The sequence below is a fragment of the Umbelopsis ramanniana genome, assembly GCF_025399195.1.
Source record: "Umbelopsis ramanniana AG unplaced genomic scaffold K450scaffold_50, whole genome shotgun sequence".
NCBI lineage: Eukaryota > Fungi > Mucoromycota > Umbelopsidomycetes > Umbelopsidales > Umbelopsidaceae > Umbelopsis > Umbelopsis ramanniana.
The window spans coordinates 85,660-101,493 of record NW_026252136.1 but is presented as its reverse complement, the minus strand read 5'-3'; the positions used below and the strand labels follow the sequence as shown (position 1 = coordinate 101,493).

Sequence of the window (15,834 nt, the reverse complement as noted above, 5' to 3'; positions counted from 1 at the left end):
GGATTACAGATATTGTGAGAATGGGTGTCCTCAAACTAACAATTTGCTGTAAAAATTGAAGGAATGCAGGGCTCCTGGGGAAAAGAAAAAAAGATAGAAAAATATAGGGGTCAAACCAAGAAGGAATGTATAGATATGCAATAGCTAATACCTTGATATCCACAGGCCTGGTAAGCATCTACACCATTAAAAGTCTCGACCATTTTTTTATATCTGTCTGCTTGTTGCACACCATGATATACTAGAACTGAACGTAGAACAACACAAATACATTGGCTAGAGGTTGTCGCTAAACAGACTGATGCGACCGAAGGTTAAACTATGTGGTGTACCATTCCTTTGATCTGTCAATTGAAAAACAAGCGAGGGCTTACGCTGCCTTATATTGACTTGTCTTCAGTTGTCGATCGCGGTATTAAGGAACGGTAAGATATACATCTTGAGTATATTCCCCGGTTTGCACAATTGTTAATCAGAACATACGGCTACGTAAGCATCATGAGGAATTCTTACACCATCAAGCTCCACCTTTCGTTTCATTCAAATTTGTTGAATCCATATATTTGGAGCTTTAATACGGGCCAAATTGTAACCGTTTCGCTCTCACGAAAACTGCTACATATCCTCCAGTTTTTTAATGTCTAGTTCCTTCTTGGAGTCCCAATTTTTGTATCATATATATGCCTTCATGATTTGAAGTTATCATTTTCTTTGCTATTCAAAGGGTTTCAACTTGTTTTCTAATTAGGCACCACCCACAGATTTCAGGACCAATCTGTGAGCATAATACCAAGCTGGAAACCCCGCCTCCTTCAATTTCTAGGAATCTTTGATTCTGCTGACTACCGGCTTTTTCGCCACCTTACCTGAAGATCTAATAGCCAAGGACATAATGCTGGCACGACATTACTCCAAACTTGTTAATTCAAGAGTCATTCACAAACCTCTACGTTACCTTACTACAGTTAGCAGCCAAAAAACTGTTCCCCTCGAAGCAAACGACACTGAGGTTCACGTTGACAGCACCTCGGTCAAGATTCAGTGGCCAAAAGCAAGCAATGTGACTCAAGCAGCCCCTCATACTTCTACATATAGCCACCTTTGGCTAAGAGATAACTGCCAATGCCCTGAATGCCTTCACCCGACCAACCGTCAGAAACTGCACTCTTCAGCTGACGTTCCCTTGGATATTGTTCCCGAACAAACTACGCTTACAAACGAAGGCCTTGAAATTACTTGGAATAAGTCACTCAGACACCACGCGGATTCGCAGATACACAAGAGCTTTTACCCTACTTCGTTTTTATCACAGTACAGCAGCCCAAGTCTTCGTCAACAATTCCGATTCAACAACATGAAATTTGTCACATGGGATCGGGAGTTAATGGACGCTGAAAACAAATTTATTTCATATGAGGAGTACAACACAGAACCAGGATTATACAAAACACTCAAACAACTCTTCGATTACGGTATAGTCTTTTTGAAAGATGTACCAACGCATGATAGCAAGGTCACTGAAGTAGCCGAAAAAATTGGCAACGTTAGAGAATCGTTTTATGGCAGAGATTTTGATGTCAAGAGTGTCGCAAAGTCTAAAAATATTGCCTACACATCCCTATATCTCGGTTTCCATATGGATTTATTGTAAGTTTTTTTTTCTATCTTTAAAGCGATCTTCACTTCCACTAACTTTTGAGAAGGTACTACGAAGCCCCTCCTGGTCTTCAGCTCTTGCACAGTTTGAAAAACTCAGTAACGGGTGGATCAAGCATTTTTGTAGATTCATTCAAGGCAGTAGAGATCATGAAAACGGAGCATTTCGATGATTATACCGCTCTTAAGGAAATTCCAGTGACATTTCACTATGTGAACGATGGGCATCATATGTATTACCGGCGCCCAACCATAGTTGATGATAAAGCGCAAGAAGGCGGTTCCTGGGGTATGCATGTCAACTATGCTCCCCCATTTCAAGGTCCATTGGATATTGATGATCCATTGGAAGCAGCCCGATTTTACAAAGCATTCCAAACTTTTGCTGATATTATCGAGGACAGAAACCTTCGGTTTGAGTTGACGTTGCAACCTGGTCAACTAGGTAGATATGCTTTTCATATATGATTGGTAACGCATCGTGCTTTTTAGTAACACATTGCCATATCAGTGATCTTTGCAAACCGACGAGTATTACATGGACGCACGGCCTTTGATCCCACCAGTGGTGATAGACACTTGAAGGGAACATACGTAGAGCTTGATTTATTTAAAGACAAGTTACGTGTATTGGCCGAAAAGTATCACAACTCCATTTAGACAGACACACCGGGTGATTCAACTTGGTAAATTAGATGATATAAAAGTTTTATCTATTAAAAGTATAAAGATGTCGTTAGGGCTTGACAAATTTGCACTGGGTAAATATCCTATCGGCATTCATTTCTAGTTTTCGATTAGTGGTTTCTCTATAAATGTACTCGTTGGATATCGTCTGGAAACCTTCTGCTTCGAAACGGCTCTGAACATCCTCCAGCGAAAAGAAATAGCTCATCGTACCTAAAATAGTGGTTAAATCGTTGATACGCATCGTTGCATCATCCAAGTATCTGTCAAAGCTTACCATCCTGCCGAACGTAAAAGTTTTCATCCAATTTTTTATCAGACGCTGAACTGAACTTAATCTGAGCTTCGTCATATAACCCATAATCTCTAAACAACACCGAACCGCCATGCTTAAGGACCTTATAACATATAAACTCATCAGTAGTCGATATGGGCACATAACAACTATACCCGTTGACTAACCTTGAAAATATTTTGAATGGCAAAACTCATTTTCTCTGGCGGTATAGCTGAAAGGACAAAGATCGCAGATACCTGTATGATTGTATCAGCGTATGTAATAAAGAAGGTAGAGTTCTTCAAGTCACACTCACCAAATCTGCTGTCTCTGACGGAATAGTATTGCACAGATCATCAGCTGTAAGGTCGCAGACAAACGCTTTGCATCTAGATTCGACATATTGCTCGTTTGCCTAACACAAGGAGTACATAAATATATGCTTTCAAATACTTTTTTTCCACTGGATTTTAGCTTACTTTAACCATTTCTATAGCCCTGGATGAGAAATCGCAGGCGTATATAAAGAGGTTGGGATTTTTGGCAATGGTTGGAAAAACAAAATTTCCAACACCACATCCAACTTCTAGACATATCTGTAGCCCAAGAAGAAATCCAATTAAATAAAGCGTAAATTGCTCAGACACAAGGAAACCGTATTCTGACCTTTTTTTCGTCTGAATCACCCTTGTGTGCTAATTCTTCAAACTCGCGATCTAACCAATATCTATCTGTTGACAGTAATTAGTGAGCTAAATAGTCTCCGAGGCGACCATGACTTTCTCGAGCACATTTTTTGAAGCTTCATTCCAACCGAGATGTCTCTTTCGCTCAAAAAATACCTTTGAAAAACTTTGTGGTGTTGCGTTTGTAGAAGATATCCCAATTTCTCGATGCGTCTTTCTTGTATTTGTTGATCCAAAACGGAGGCACAATCTTCTGGTCATTTTGAATGGCTTCCTTAGCTCTCTGGGCATGAGACTCCAGTCGTTCGGAAGCCATTTCTATGCGCGCTTTGTCCCGTCCACCTGATTGTTCGTCTGCTGCCATTTGATTTAAAGAAACGTATTGTACGTTCGGCGGGAACAAAAAAAAATGCCAGCAAAGTACATTTGGCCTTCTCAACTTCGGCAGTCACGGCGAAAAGAAACCCTGTATTATTGGCGAAAGGTGCAAGACATACAGGGAACAATCAAATTTCTTTTCTGGATCAATAATACTTAACTCATATGTAGATGACAGGTAATATATAATAGCATGTTTGAAACGCTATGTAGTGTTTCCGAGTGTGAGAGTTCGCTGAGAAGCTATTGAGTCAGAAATGCGATTCTTAACACCAGATGAAGGCCCATGTCAAAGCACAGCGTGACGGGAATCTACTGTTTCAACATTTATTAGCAGAAATACAAGGTTGTCAGTGTCGATAACCTTGCAAGAATCCGGCAGCAGGCAGTAGCAAATTCAAGCTGATATATCAATACCAGAGCGTCAAAATTTTGCAAGTCACATCGAACTCTCAATCAAGTTGCAGCACAGCAAATCACACAATAACTGTAATCTGCAACCATGGACTTTCTTCAAAGTGCTTTGAAGGACGAAATTGAAAAGAAGCGCAAGACTCTACAAGCAGCCAAAGCTAATGATACCGTCGCAAAGAACAAAAAATATATCAGTCGTGCGGAATTGGAACGATTGAGAGAGAAGGAATACCTCGAAGAGCAAGAACGAGAGAGAAAAAAGAAAGAGGTAGGCAAGATTATGCGCACACTTACTGCATGCAACACAAGCTCAACGATTATGCATGATTACAGGAGCAATCGGCACTAAAGCAGAAGAGTAGAGCGGTATGTATGAGCTACTGTTAGGCATCTGATTCAATCTTAACAATACTAACTAACTTTTAAATGCTGCAACAGAGAGAAATTGCTGATCAGGAACGGAAAACAGCTTCTGCATCAGAGAGTGATGGCCAGGATGATGATGTATGTATCTTTTTTGAATCATACGGGCGCATTCGTTACGCTAATATCGTTGATGTAATAGGACGAGACGGCGGATACGTTCAACGTTTCCCAGGAGGAAGTTCAACGTCGATTACGTGCAAAGGGACAGCCCATTCGGCTCTTTGCTGAAACGGATAAGCAAAGGAAAGCTCGTCTACGAACATTGGAACTCATGGAAGAGAGATCTGAAGGTCAACGAAACGACTTTATGCGCACATTGGACCAAATGGACGAAGGAATGAACTTGGAAGCTTTGAAACGCAAAGCTGAAGGCGAAGACCTAGTGGAAAAAGCTGCCAAAAAATCCCGAGACGACACTGCTATTGTACCTGTTAACATGGATTGGCTGCGAACAGAGCCAGAAAAATTGCATCCCCTTATATACTCGTATTTAAAGGTATGTTCCTTTTCATTAAATTTCAGACGCCAGTTTCGATGCGAAAAAATGCTTATATGTTACTTCAGAGAATGCTTAGGGAATGGGAAGAGGCTCTGGATGAGCGCCCTGAAGAAGTTAAGCGTAGCGGACAGGGTAAGCGAGCAGCAGCTATGCAAAAGCAGACTGCGGACTACTTGCGGCCATTGTTCAAACAGCTGAAATCAAGAGTAAGGAACCGATTTTTTTTCACGTCAACTGTGATAGACATATCTAAGACTAAACCTGATTCAATAGGCTATGGAACCTGATATCCTTGCAAGAGTCACTGAAATCACGCATCACATGCAGAATAGACGCTATAGGGACGCCCAAGACTCTTACCTTCAGCTTTCTATTGGTAATTCGCCGTGGCCCATTGGTGTCACTATGGTTGGGTAGGTTATATTACTCATGTTGACAAGCTTGCATGATGTGGTAATTGACATTCATCATTTGCTCTGTAGTATTCACGAACGTTCAGCGCGAGAGAAGATTTTCGCAGCTCAGGTGGCACATGTACTCAACGACGAAACAACTCGTAAATGGATTCAATCCCTCAAACGGTTGATGACTTTTGCTCAAACCAAGTATCCTCCCGACAGCATGTCACAATTGACATAGTCTAAAGGCACTACTCACGGATTTACCACATCTATCAATTCCAGAAAGATATCTTATAAGGCGATTATTTCCAAACGGTTATATCATACATAGTTACTGGGTTGTTTGTATTATATCAAAGCTGATCTTCTTAAAGAAGCACTGAGAAGAACAGCGTTCTAACTTCAAATCGTTACATAAAAAGTTGGCTTGAGACTTCCGAACTTAGCACTTATATCTAGATCGGCTTCTACCATACCCAAATCTACTTTTGATCATACTTCTTTTTGAATATCCATGAATTTCCCATGATTCCTTGTCCTTGTGCAGCCGCTAAGCGATAGTATTTTGCCGCTTGATACACATCTCTTTTCACCCCTTGTCCATGGTAATAGCAATGTGCTAAATCATTTTGAGCATCTGGATCACCCTGTAAAGCGCCAAGAATCAGTAGCATGAAAACTAAACGATTGTAGCACCTATTAACTCACCAGCTCAGCAGCAATTTTGAAATAGTAACAAGCTGTCTTCTTGTCCTTCTGTACTCCCCATCCATGTCGGAATGAGACCCCCAGCTCATAGATAGCCATAACTAGCTCTCCTTTTGCCGCAGACATGCTGACAGTGGATAAATTATTTAGATCATCGACTGCATGTTCTGCAGCTTTCTGAAGATATTGAAAAGCCAGCTGTGTATTTGCCCGACATCCCTTGATGCTGGAAATTAATTTCTACCCTCAATATTCGTACACTTGAAAAAGGTTACTTACCCATCCATGTCGTAAGGATATACCATAGAGAAACATACCCATGGGAGAATCCCTATCTGCCGCCGCTCGAAAATGCTGTGTGGCTTTTTCAAGCTGACCCCCCTCATGGTACCTAATTCCCTTTTGCACATGAGCCTCAGCTTCAGAAACCTGCATAACCTGCTTATTATTTTGCGCTTTAGGACGTTTTGGATCTTGTCGATTGGTCGGTGTAGACTTCGAAGAAGGAGGTATTGAAGTGGCGATCATATGTGCATTTGGTATCCCTTGGTTTGCCCTTTCCCTTGGTACCATCTGTACGGGCTGCTTTTCTGCCCATTTCTTTTCCATCGAACTTCGCCCATAGTTTGGCGCAGAATTGGAGGTTTGGCTAGATATCGAACGTACCAATATCGCTGGAGAAACTGAAAGATTATTTAAAGCAATGGCTCTGGTAGGTGAAGGACTTATGGGGTCCATTTCTATAGGAGTTGGAATGGATGGCGATGACGGTGATGGTAGTGATGGTGAAGGCGAAAACAACGACTTGCTATCTAGCCAATTTGGCGAGAGCATGCTGGTTTCTATTGAAAAATCGTAAGATGGTGTAGACGGCGACCCCTTTTCAGTTGAAGGGTTGTCGTATTTGTGGAGGCTGCGAGCTGTTGTGTCTATACTTTGCATCAGGCATCAAAAATCATGGGTCATAAATGGACTGCGAACACAGGAAAATAGCCAACTCACCTATTTTGAAGTCTACATCAATGTGATATCCTGATGTCTTGTTAATCATACGATCCGTTGTTGGTAGTTTTTGAGGTAAAGGCGAAACATCCAAACTCTTTGGTGATGCGCTTCCAACGTATGCTGGACGAGCATAAAGTCTTGTTGCACGCACTGGAACATCGGAATATGTATCGTCAATATCCATATTGTGTAAGTTGCCGACTTTTTCACGTCTTCCTACAATGTAATGTAATAAAGATGTAAGCTAAAGCAATTGGGACTGTTTCATTGACGACGTTAAAAAAAGGTCTGTTTTTATTACAGCTTTCTGATTTACAAGGAGTAGAGTTAGGTTGAGAGTGCACCACCCCTGAGGAATAGGGATAACGTGTGATAATGAGATTACCCCTGCGCGATACTAAATTGCTGTTGCTTACTCGTCTTCTTCGTCAGACAACACCTGTCTTCGCTTGACTTTCCTTGATGATATTCGGTCCTCTTCGTCAGGTGTAACATCACCTTCATCATCATCGAAATCCTCGTCCTCTTCCTCTTCTTCCTCCTCGTCTTCGTCTTCATCATCACGTCGCTTTTGACGATATCGGTCCATTCCTGATTTCTTAAGTTTTGAAAGGCGTTCTTCTCTCTGCCTTTCTTTTTCTTCCTCTTCCTCTTCTACAATGTCGTCATCCACCACAAAGTCTTCGTCATATTCGTCGCGACCGCCATATCTTTCTGTCTCCTCTTCATCGTAATCATAGCGTAGTGGCCGGTCATACGCGTACCGATCTTCAGCACGGCGTCTAGAGCTTTCTAGCTTGCGCTGTGCTCGTAATCGTTCTTGCTCCCGCTATCATACTCATTTAGTACAAACGTCTTGTTGCATTATCAGCAAGACAACCTGAAATGACCCTTACCATCTCTGCTTCATGCTTAACACGTTCCGGATCTTGCTCCGTCATGAACATCTTTGTTCGAGTTTTTCGTACGTGTTTATCGGCAATTTGTGCAGTTAAGTTTCGATGGGTGTCGCTCTTCAAGTCACTGGGGCGGAAAGACATGTTGTTGGTGAATTTGAGATGACTCTCCAGAATACCACTTGACGTCTGATGCGCTAATAAATAATGATGCTCTTCGCTTGACATAGCTTTTACGTTAACGTCGAAATATTCGGATCCAAGTACTAGCGACATACTTCCATCCTCCCATTCAACTAGTCTAGCATTCGACTCAGTTGACTGATGAATTGCAAGTATTGTTAGATCAGATTTGATGTTGGCGCTGACAGCTAGTGTGAGACTTCTTACCAAATTGCCCCGTTCATCTACAATTTTTCGCCATCGTATGGTGCTCTCCACCTGCCGTCGAATGAGTTCCTGGGATGTCATATCACCAACAGCGTTTGAAATCGAAGCATCATATGTTTCAGGGCTGAATGAAGTTGGTTCAATATTCAAAAACTTTGGTAGCTTCGCTAAATGGAACTATAATTGACCGTCAATGTGTTATCGTTCTGACCCTGTACAAATGATATAGTGAACTTGGAAGCATACCTTGCCATCTTTGCTGACAGGTAGAGGCAACTCTGGCATTGTCAATTCCACTTCTATGCGCTGCCTTTTCAAAAATTTAGCATCGTCGTCTTGATTTTCAGCGTCTTCTTGACTGTATCCTTGCTGTCTTTCTTCGTCTTCATTGTCTGATTCTGACTGCTTTGGACGCGACAATAATCGGCTTGCAAGTGCAGAAATGTTAGACTCTTTCGCGAACTTAAATTCGTTTCCGTTTACTTATATATAATTGTTAGACTTACCGCTTACGCACAGGTTCATCTTTGTCTGACTCGTCGTTTTCCTCTTCGCTTCCAAATAAATCATCTAGACCAGCGTCATGTGAGGAGGCATTTTGTTCCGTATTCTCAGTATTTGTCCTAACTTCTGAGTGAGAGTGTGATTGCTGCGGTGATGGGGTATCATTAAGTTCTGACTGTTGATCATCGTCTGAACCGAAGAGGTCGTCCATTGCTATAGCTGAAAGTGGTGGAGTTGCTTGAGTTCGAAGTGAGGGTGCAGCACCTCGACTGAGTATAAACGTCACAACTAAGCCACCAGAAGGAAGATGCGAAGCTGAACCCATCAGCAGCTTAAAACATGTCTCTTATGAGCTATCATCCGTTCATTCTCATTCATACCTTTACAGTATCCTCTGAATGATATGGAAGGTAGACCTCATGATTTATCCAAAAACTGGCAAAAGTAGCTGTGTGATGCTACCAGTTCTATTATCTCATGACAGACACTTATCACATTTTAAGCTCGACATAACTCTATCGTATCCATTTTCCAACGTGAGCAACAGGTGCGGCTACAGAACCGAACCCAGCTCAGTAGAGTGTGCGCAGGCAGGCCACAGGCAAATCAATGAGTGACGCATCGACCCAAGGTAGAAATTATTAGAAAGGGGACTGCGGTACTTGAGGAAGTAAATTTTACTGAAGACAACTTTTACTTAGCGAAGAAATCATGAATTAAAAGAGCAATAGTAACAATTTCTTAAGGGAAATCCACGAACAGCGACATGAACCATTTTGCTCGTTAGTATATGAGTGAGGTACAGAGTTGTGCCATAAACTAAGGTCCGTCATCTCCTGATCTCAGCAATCATACCTGCTGTGCAAACACGAACACGCAATTCGTACATTCGAACGCAATAGATGATGACGAGCTTCATCATACTCTTGCCGAAGCAATTCACTTGACATCAGATTGAATCACAGGTTTAGCAAAAAACCATTTCGCGATGGTATATCGGTTTGAATACAGCTCTTGTGAGTTGTTTTCTTTTTTATTTTCTTTTTAAATATAAGGAAGTCCACAAGGGACCTTGCAAAAATTGCCGACGCACCCAAAGGGTACCCCGGACGTGGTATTGGTTATTAGTTTTCAACCAGCAAAACACACGACTCGGTAAGAACCTCACTGTCAATGTGATGCCCGTGCACAAAGATAAAGGGCAATTTTTGCCAAGGGCAAAGGAGCTTATATACTTGTAAAATGTGACTGCTTTAAAGATTTTTTGAAAATCCAGCCAATGACATTTTGCCAGAAGTCTCTACGGTAATTTGCTGTGCCTGAAAGTACCAGTTTGCTACGCGAGCTTGGCTGTCGAGACTTCCAAGTCGTACGAGGAAGCTCAAATCACGAACTATATATGACACTCTCTTTGAACATCAAGTTTGCACACTACACATTATACTGGAAAGGTATCAACCCACATTCAAATTGTCGCCCCTGGTGCCACGTCATTTTACACCCAGTTGATACTCAACCTGTAAAGTGTCGTGTCGACTTATTGCGCAATCGTTGTTACTTGTATCGTAACAAATCAGAAATAACCTTTGCATATTTTCTGATCTGCATGTCAACTACATTGTATTGCATACATTTGGTTGCTTTAGGTGAATATTTGAGAAAAGTTTGTGTTTCTTGAAGGAAAGCCATAGAAACTATTGGAATCCACTAGTGTCCCATTATTAATTGTACAGAACTGGGTTGGCATACAAACCAAAACCCCTCGAAATCCCCCGGCTTTCCCGGCCAAATTTGAACCGCGAGGAGCCAAAGGTTTCTTTTGCTGACAAATAGTACACTATATAACCCTTTCATTTGGATTGAAGCTTTTGACAACACATACAAAATGTCTTCCAATTACGAAATTTTCTACTTTGAACTCCATGGCTTGGCTCTGACTACAAGAGCTTTGCTCTCCATCGGCGGCTTTGAATGGAATAATAGATTCCCAAAGGTGAGTTTCATTTTAATCTGTAGTCAACAGTTACCAATGAAGTCTAACTGTATCGCATAGAACTGGAAGGAAGAGGAAAAGGCCACCACTCCCCTCGGAAAGTTGCCAGTACTAACAGAAACTAGAGCTGATGGTAGTAAGGTATGCTCGCCACATCTTACCTCACTGCCGTATGATAAAGTGTACTGATCACATCTTCCAGTTCGTCCTCGCTGAAAGCAACGCCATCAATCGCTATATCGCACGTAAGGCTGGCCTTTACGGCAGCAGCGAAGATGAAACTGCTCTCATTGATCAGTTCTATGAAAGCTGGACTGAAATCATTGCAAAGGGTCTTCCGGTTATGAGATTGAAGGGCAGTGAACCTGAAAAATACACCGAACAACTTGCAATCTACCATGAAACTGTTGTGGGTCCCATCCTCGCGAAGCATGAGGAAGCTTTGCAAAAGAATGGCACTGGCTACTATGTCGGTAGCAAGGTAAGAAATACAGACATTTCTCGTTTTGTTTGAAACCGATTTGAAATTTGACATTCTGAATTTTCTTCAAAGCTTTCTCTTGTTGATGTTCACGCTACTGCCATTGTCACCGGTCTTGGCAGCCTCGTTGGAGATGAAAGTTCATACCCCCATCTTTGGAAGTTGGCCCAAAACGTGCGTTCATTGGATGCTGTCAAGGCAGAAGTTGAACGCTTCCCCATCCGCCCATAAATAGTTTTGTTCTTCCTTCTGAAATAAAACATGTTTTTGATTTGATTTCTTATTTTTTGCATCAAACAAGTCAGCCTGTTTAAACAATTTTAACAGCGCAGTTTTGCGCCGACGATCGTAGTTTCAGCATTTGACATGCGAGAATGTTGCTTCACAAAATTTCGGACTGTTGCTGTTGCCATAAGCATTAACGGTTACTCGTTCCAAGTATAGCGTAACATTATGTATTGAGTTGTACTGGTCTATCGATCTTTAATTCATCAATCATAAGTTCTCCAGCTTTATTTCAGCTTTATTTCTCAATGGTAATGTGTGAAAATGAATTTCATCATGTGCGTAAAAAAAAAGAAAATGCTGCTAAAAAAGGTATATTTTGCTGGTTGCCTGGTTACAGACGATCTCCCAAAATGGAGTCCGCAGCAGTGGTTGCCACACCATCAAACCCAACATTTTCGGTAGTCAAAATTGATATAAAACTGTGCATTTCTCTGTGTCCCAAATTTTAACCACTGCTCTAAGCATGCCTGCAAAGTACGAATTCTATTATTTCAATGGCCATGGCCTAGGTATTATACCCAGACTGCTTCTCTCGCTTGGTGGATTTGACTGGAAGGATAAGTTTGTAGAAGTAAGTTTTTTTTCACTATCATATACTTTAACCCAGAGATGAAGGTTGACGTAGCTTCTAGAACTGGAAAGAAGAAAAAGGGAAAACACCATTCACCCATGTTCCTGTATTGACCGAGTACAATGAAGATGGTTCAAAGGTAGCATTTATTTTTCTACGATCTACATCGGACCTTCTTGTAACTCACAGGATATCAGTTTGTTCTTGCTGAGGCATATGCCATATATCGATACTTGGCCCGTAAAATGAACATTGTAGGTGAAACAGAACACGAAGTTGCTCTGGTTGAACAATACTGTTGCAGCTGGGAAGAATTGCATGACAAGTATTGGCCACTCGTGTCTGATTGGAAGAAGATTCTCACTCCTGAGCAGTTCGACAATCGCCTGAAGAACCTGTTGGAAACAGAAATAAAGCCCATCATGACCAAACACGAAGAAGCTCTTGCAAAGAATGGTACTGGATTTTATGTTGGTGATAAGGTATATTACCTCTGAAATATCACTATCTCCAGTAATCACTTGCTGATTTTTTTGGCAGATGACACTAGCTGATATTCATGCAACCATAAGCTTACCTTTATTGAATATCGACGGAAACTTGGTATCGAAGGAAACTCATCCAAACCTCTTTGCTCTGCAGGAGAAGCTGAGCGCGAATGAGATCTTCCAATCAGAAGCCAAGCGTTTTCCTTCAAACTCATAGTGGAATTTTGGTATGCTCAAAGCTTGCCCACCGTCACTCTCCTGTGTATGTCTGTGAATCGACTTTACTAAATATCCTTTAGTACTCATATTTACTCCAGTTTTGTCATAGTCTTCTTGCTCAATAAATGATAAGAATAACTTCATTACCTTCGGTGTCCTTGAAAGAGTAGTAGCTTTTCACTTCTCATTTTCACCAATCTCTGGTCTGTAAAAGCTGTTCCGCGCTTAATGAAGGATTGTCATCAAAGCTTACTACATAAGAAAGGAGCGTTCATGTCAGTATCAATTTTGATTGTTACTTCGCCATGTCTTATCTTTTTACCGTGCTCCTATGCTTCCCATGAAACCCCACCGGTGCATGACCCACCGGTGCATGACCCACCAAGTAAGTGGACGATCTGGCGGCTGTTGTATAGCATTCTGTGAGCACTATCATCCTTTTTTATAGGTACCCACTCATTTTCCCTATGTTCACAATTCGATGTTGTCAGTAGATTTGACCATGAGTATAGCATTACGGAATGTCAAACTACAAATCTACCTTCACTTCAAGTCAACATCAGCAAAATTTCCAAGGATAAGTCCGATATTAAGCTTAACTACTGCATATTGAGCTCAGTGGCTGAAGTTATAGTGGAAGTAATGTAGCGATGTCCGCAGAAGCCTGTTAACGCAGCTGATTCAGTAAGAAGCGGGGAAAGAAAAGAGTAAGAGACCACTGGCAAAGGGACAGTCACCGATGCTCTGGCTATACGTTAAGGTACGGGTTTGGCCAGATGCCTCTCTCACTACATGTGCTGTACCAAATTTTTTGAAAGGTGAAGCGTTGTAGATGCAAAGTAGAGAAATAGAAATTTTCCTCAAACTAGTTGCTTACGGTCATTTTCCGCTTACTTGTCCAAAATCGTTCGTCCGGCTACCCACTCTTTTTTCTGTCATGCCAAGCCCCTAAATTCAAGAAAACAAGAAAATAGAAAGAGGTTCCGCGTGGTATAAGTCACTTTTCCTGTTTAATGTCTGGCAGTTGAGTATTCGCTAGACCATTATCTGAAATGCGCATTGTTGGTATGATTATATAGAGTTTCAGCCATAATCTGTATTCTAATGCGCATTGATAGAGCTTTAAGCGGACAATGAGTCACAATCAGGTCAGATACCGTAAATATATACGTTGTTCCGATGAGATTTAGAAATCAGTTATATGTATGTTGTAACCATTTAGCGGGCTTCACAAGCAGCTACAGATATCATAATAGTTCAAGCTCCTGTTTATTGCGGTGTTGACACATAAAAAATTTACTTTGAAGATTGATCTGAAATTTCAATTCTTTTTTTTTTTTTTATCATACAGCCTTAAAAATGATTCTGAGTCCACTAGTTGGTAATACTCTCATTTTGTCGAGGAGAGGTGAATTTTCGCTTTATTCATAATTGAATTCTTGTCATTGCGGTTATAAACCTGTGCTTATGGCGTAAACTATTTATATATAAAATAATTTATTGAATACTCATGGTTAACATAGCAAGTTTTCATAGTTCTAAATTTTTTAGAGCAGAAAAGATGCTTTGCCTTGTCGATTATAGCTTTATGTTTATAAATACTCTGATGGTCTCCAAAAAAAAACACGGAGATATAGCTCAGCGGTAGAGCAGCCGACTGCAGATCGGCAGGTCCTTGGTTCAATCCCGAGTGTCTCCTTCCTTTTTTGCGTCGGCCAAAGCCAATTTTTTAATGTTTTATTTTTAAGTCTGAAATGTGTATTCTGAATCCATTCGTCTCTAGCATTATCCATACCTGTCGTTCGTCGGTAGAATTACAACATGTCAGCTCGACCGAATGCTGATTCAATGGGACTTATTAAACGTCGAAGTCACATTGAACAGTTTCTTTGATTTAGGTTTTAACCTTATGAAAAGTTCACTCGACTGCAGGATAATACGCAAAAGTCGTGCGGAATTCAAAACGTCAATTGGTTGCGATGTTAATAAAATTTCAACATGGACATAAAGACCACAGAATCCGGATGGTTAAGCAAGCTAACCGAAGTGGTACAAAAGCTATCAGACGTCTCGCAAGGCGCTTCGGCCAAGGTAAATGCCACTAAACCGGACTTATTTGAAGGGATTCCGAACAATTAGGGCGGTACTGCGAGTTCGTCAAGTCAGAAGACTCGCAAAGAGTCAAATTTGCGGGCATCTTTCTCAGAGTACGTACAGAAGGATGACTACATCGCCTGGAAGTAATGAAGGACCGGCTTCCTGGACAGGATTCAAGGAGTTTATGCTAAATCATGCTTAAAATAACTACGGATACCTGGCGGTCTTACAACAGACAAGAACGGTGGAAGAGTACGTGGATCCTTTCAGAATCTGGCCTTAGAGATTTCGAACATGCGTGAAATGAAACCGCAAGATTTGGCAACAACTTTTCGTATAGCGCTCGATTTTGAAAGACGTCGAAAAGTGGCCCAAGCAATTGTAGGCACCCGACCGATATCGACCATGCAGTGCCGCTAGAACAGGCAACAAGGCCGGCAGGATACTTTGCCATTCTTCTTCTGCGAAGGCAAAGGTCACAAGCAATTCGAATGCTCGTCCAAGCATCGTCGCTCGCCTGCGGGCCAGCAACTGGGGCTCAAAGACTGGCCGCGGAGGTAAACGGTCGCACTCCGCGCCATCAAACGAAAAGACGTCTTTTAACGTTCTGACAGTGGCGGATGATCTTCCTCAGGACAATATCCTGCCCAGTAAAGTGGACCCATTTCTATCACAGGATCGACTATATATCTAGAAACGATCCAATGAAGAATCGAAGTTTCCATTGTATGCTATAATCTTCAGACCCTGACAAATTATCGATCATCAAA

The 15,834-nt window shown here is 41.5% G+C and overlaps 9 protein-coding genes and 1 non-coding gene across 10 annotated transcripts; 7 read left to right on the top strand and 3 right to left on the bottom strand.

Annotated features, from left to right (window-relative positions):
* Positions 1-858: 858 nt before the first annotated feature.
* On the top strand, positions 859-2,741 carry K450DRAFT_212882 (uncharacterized protein). The gene is made up of 3 exons (XM_051584813.1): positions 859-1,647; positions 1,704-2,101; positions 2,168-2,741. The coding sequence occupies exons 1-3, from the start codon at positions 893-895 to the stop codon at positions 2,314-2,316; spliced, it is 1,302 nt and encodes a 433-aa protein (XP_051442404.1). The 5' UTR covers positions 859-892; the 3' UTR covers positions 2,317-2,741.
* Positions 2,166-3,752, bottom strand: K450DRAFT_252256 (uncharacterized protein). Its single transcript, XM_051590851.1, has 7 exons — positions 3,463-3,752; positions 3,287-3,351; positions 3,100-3,216; positions 2,937-3,035; positions 2,806-2,877; positions 2,621-2,741; positions 2,166-2,556 (listed from the first exon to the last, which is right to left on the bottom strand). Exons 1-7 carry the CDS (start codon positions 3,668-3,670, stop codon positions 2,393-2,395), a joined length of 846 nt encoding a protein of 281 aa, XP_051442403.1. The 5' UTR covers positions 3,671-3,752; the 3' UTR covers positions 2,166-2,392.
* Positions 3,753-3,926: 174 nt separating this feature from the next.
* K450DRAFT_252247 (uncharacterized protein) lies at positions 3,927-5,893 on the top strand. Its single transcript, XM_051590850.1, has 7 exons — positions 3,927-4,366; positions 4,432-4,464; positions 4,537-4,602; positions 4,664-5,020; positions 5,089-5,229; positions 5,297-5,436; positions 5,506-5,893. The coding sequence occupies exons 1-7, from the start codon at positions 4,187-4,189 to the stop codon at positions 5,660-5,662; spliced, it is 1,074 nt and encodes a 357-aa protein (XP_051442402.1). The 5' UTR covers positions 3,927-4,186; the 3' UTR covers positions 5,663-5,893.
* Positions 5,894-5,906: 13 nt separating this feature from the next.
* Positions 5,907-6,447, bottom strand: K450DRAFT_177885 (uncharacterized protein; the record flags this gene model as incomplete). The annotated part of the gene is made up of 3 exons (XM_051584275.1): positions 5,907-6,071; positions 6,133-6,351; positions 6,412-6,447. 3 exons carry the CDS (start codon positions 6,445-6,447, stop codon positions 5,907-5,909), a joined length of 420 nt encoding a protein of 139 aa, XP_051442401.1.
* Positions 6,448-7,396: 949 nt separating this feature from the next.
* Positions 7,397-9,173, bottom strand: K450DRAFT_252239 (uncharacterized protein). Its single transcript, XM_051590849.1, has 5 exons — positions 8,930-9,173; positions 8,670-8,850; positions 8,424-8,600; positions 8,034-8,354; positions 7,397-7,966 (listed from the first exon to the last, which is right to left on the bottom strand). Exons 1-5 carry the CDS (start codon positions 9,136-9,138, stop codon positions 7,550-7,552), a joined length of 1,305 nt encoding a protein of 434 aa, XP_051442400.1. The 5' UTR covers positions 9,139-9,173; the 3' UTR covers positions 7,397-7,549.
* Positions 9,174-10,117: 944 nt separating this feature from the next.
* On the top strand, positions 10,118-10,811 carry K450DRAFT_252234 (uncharacterized protein). Its single transcript, XM_051590848.1, has one exon. It carries the CDS (start codon positions 10,327-10,329, stop codon positions 10,603-10,605), a length of 279 nt encoding a protein of 92 aa, XP_051442399.1. The 5' UTR covers positions 10,118-10,326; the 3' UTR covers positions 10,606-10,811.
* On the top strand, positions 10,710-11,729 carry K450DRAFT_252230 (uncharacterized protein). The gene is made up of 4 exons (XM_051590847.1): positions 10,710-10,920; positions 10,981-11,061; positions 11,123-11,401; positions 11,474-11,729. Exons 1-4 carry the CDS (start codon positions 10,813-10,815, stop codon positions 11,630-11,632), a joined length of 627 nt encoding a protein of 208 aa, XP_051442398.1. The 5' UTR covers positions 10,710-10,812; the 3' UTR covers positions 11,633-11,729.
* A 1-nt stretch (position 11,730) lies between these two features.
* K450DRAFT_252225 (uncharacterized protein) lies at positions 11,731-13,113 on the top strand. The gene is made up of 6 exons (XM_051590846.1): positions 11,731-11,937; positions 12,027-12,087; positions 12,152-12,260; positions 12,322-12,399; positions 12,458-12,742; positions 12,801-13,113. Exons 3-6 carry the CDS (start codon positions 12,153-12,155, stop codon positions 12,963-12,965), a joined length of 636 nt encoding a protein of 211 aa, XP_051442397.1. The 5' UTR covers positions 11,731-11,937; positions 12,027-12,087; position 12,152; the 3' UTR covers positions 12,966-13,113.
* A 1,481-nt stretch (positions 13,114-14,594) lies between these two features.
* Positions 14,595-14,666, top strand: K450DRAFT_t84. Its single transcript has one exon. It is a non-coding gene; the product is annotated as a tRNA-Cys (tRNA).
* Positions 14,667-14,965: 299 nt separating this feature from the next.
* On the top strand, positions 14,966-15,758 carry K450DRAFT_273855 (uncharacterized protein; the record flags this gene model as incomplete). The annotated part of the gene is made up of 5 exons (XM_051593097.1): positions 14,966-15,058; positions 15,107-15,207; positions 15,300-15,362; positions 15,476-15,621; positions 15,679-15,758. 5 exons carry the CDS (start codon positions 14,966-14,968, stop codon positions 15,756-15,758), a joined length of 483 nt encoding a protein of 160 aa, XP_051442396.1.
* Between the last annotated feature and the right edge of the window lie 76 nt (positions 15,759-15,834).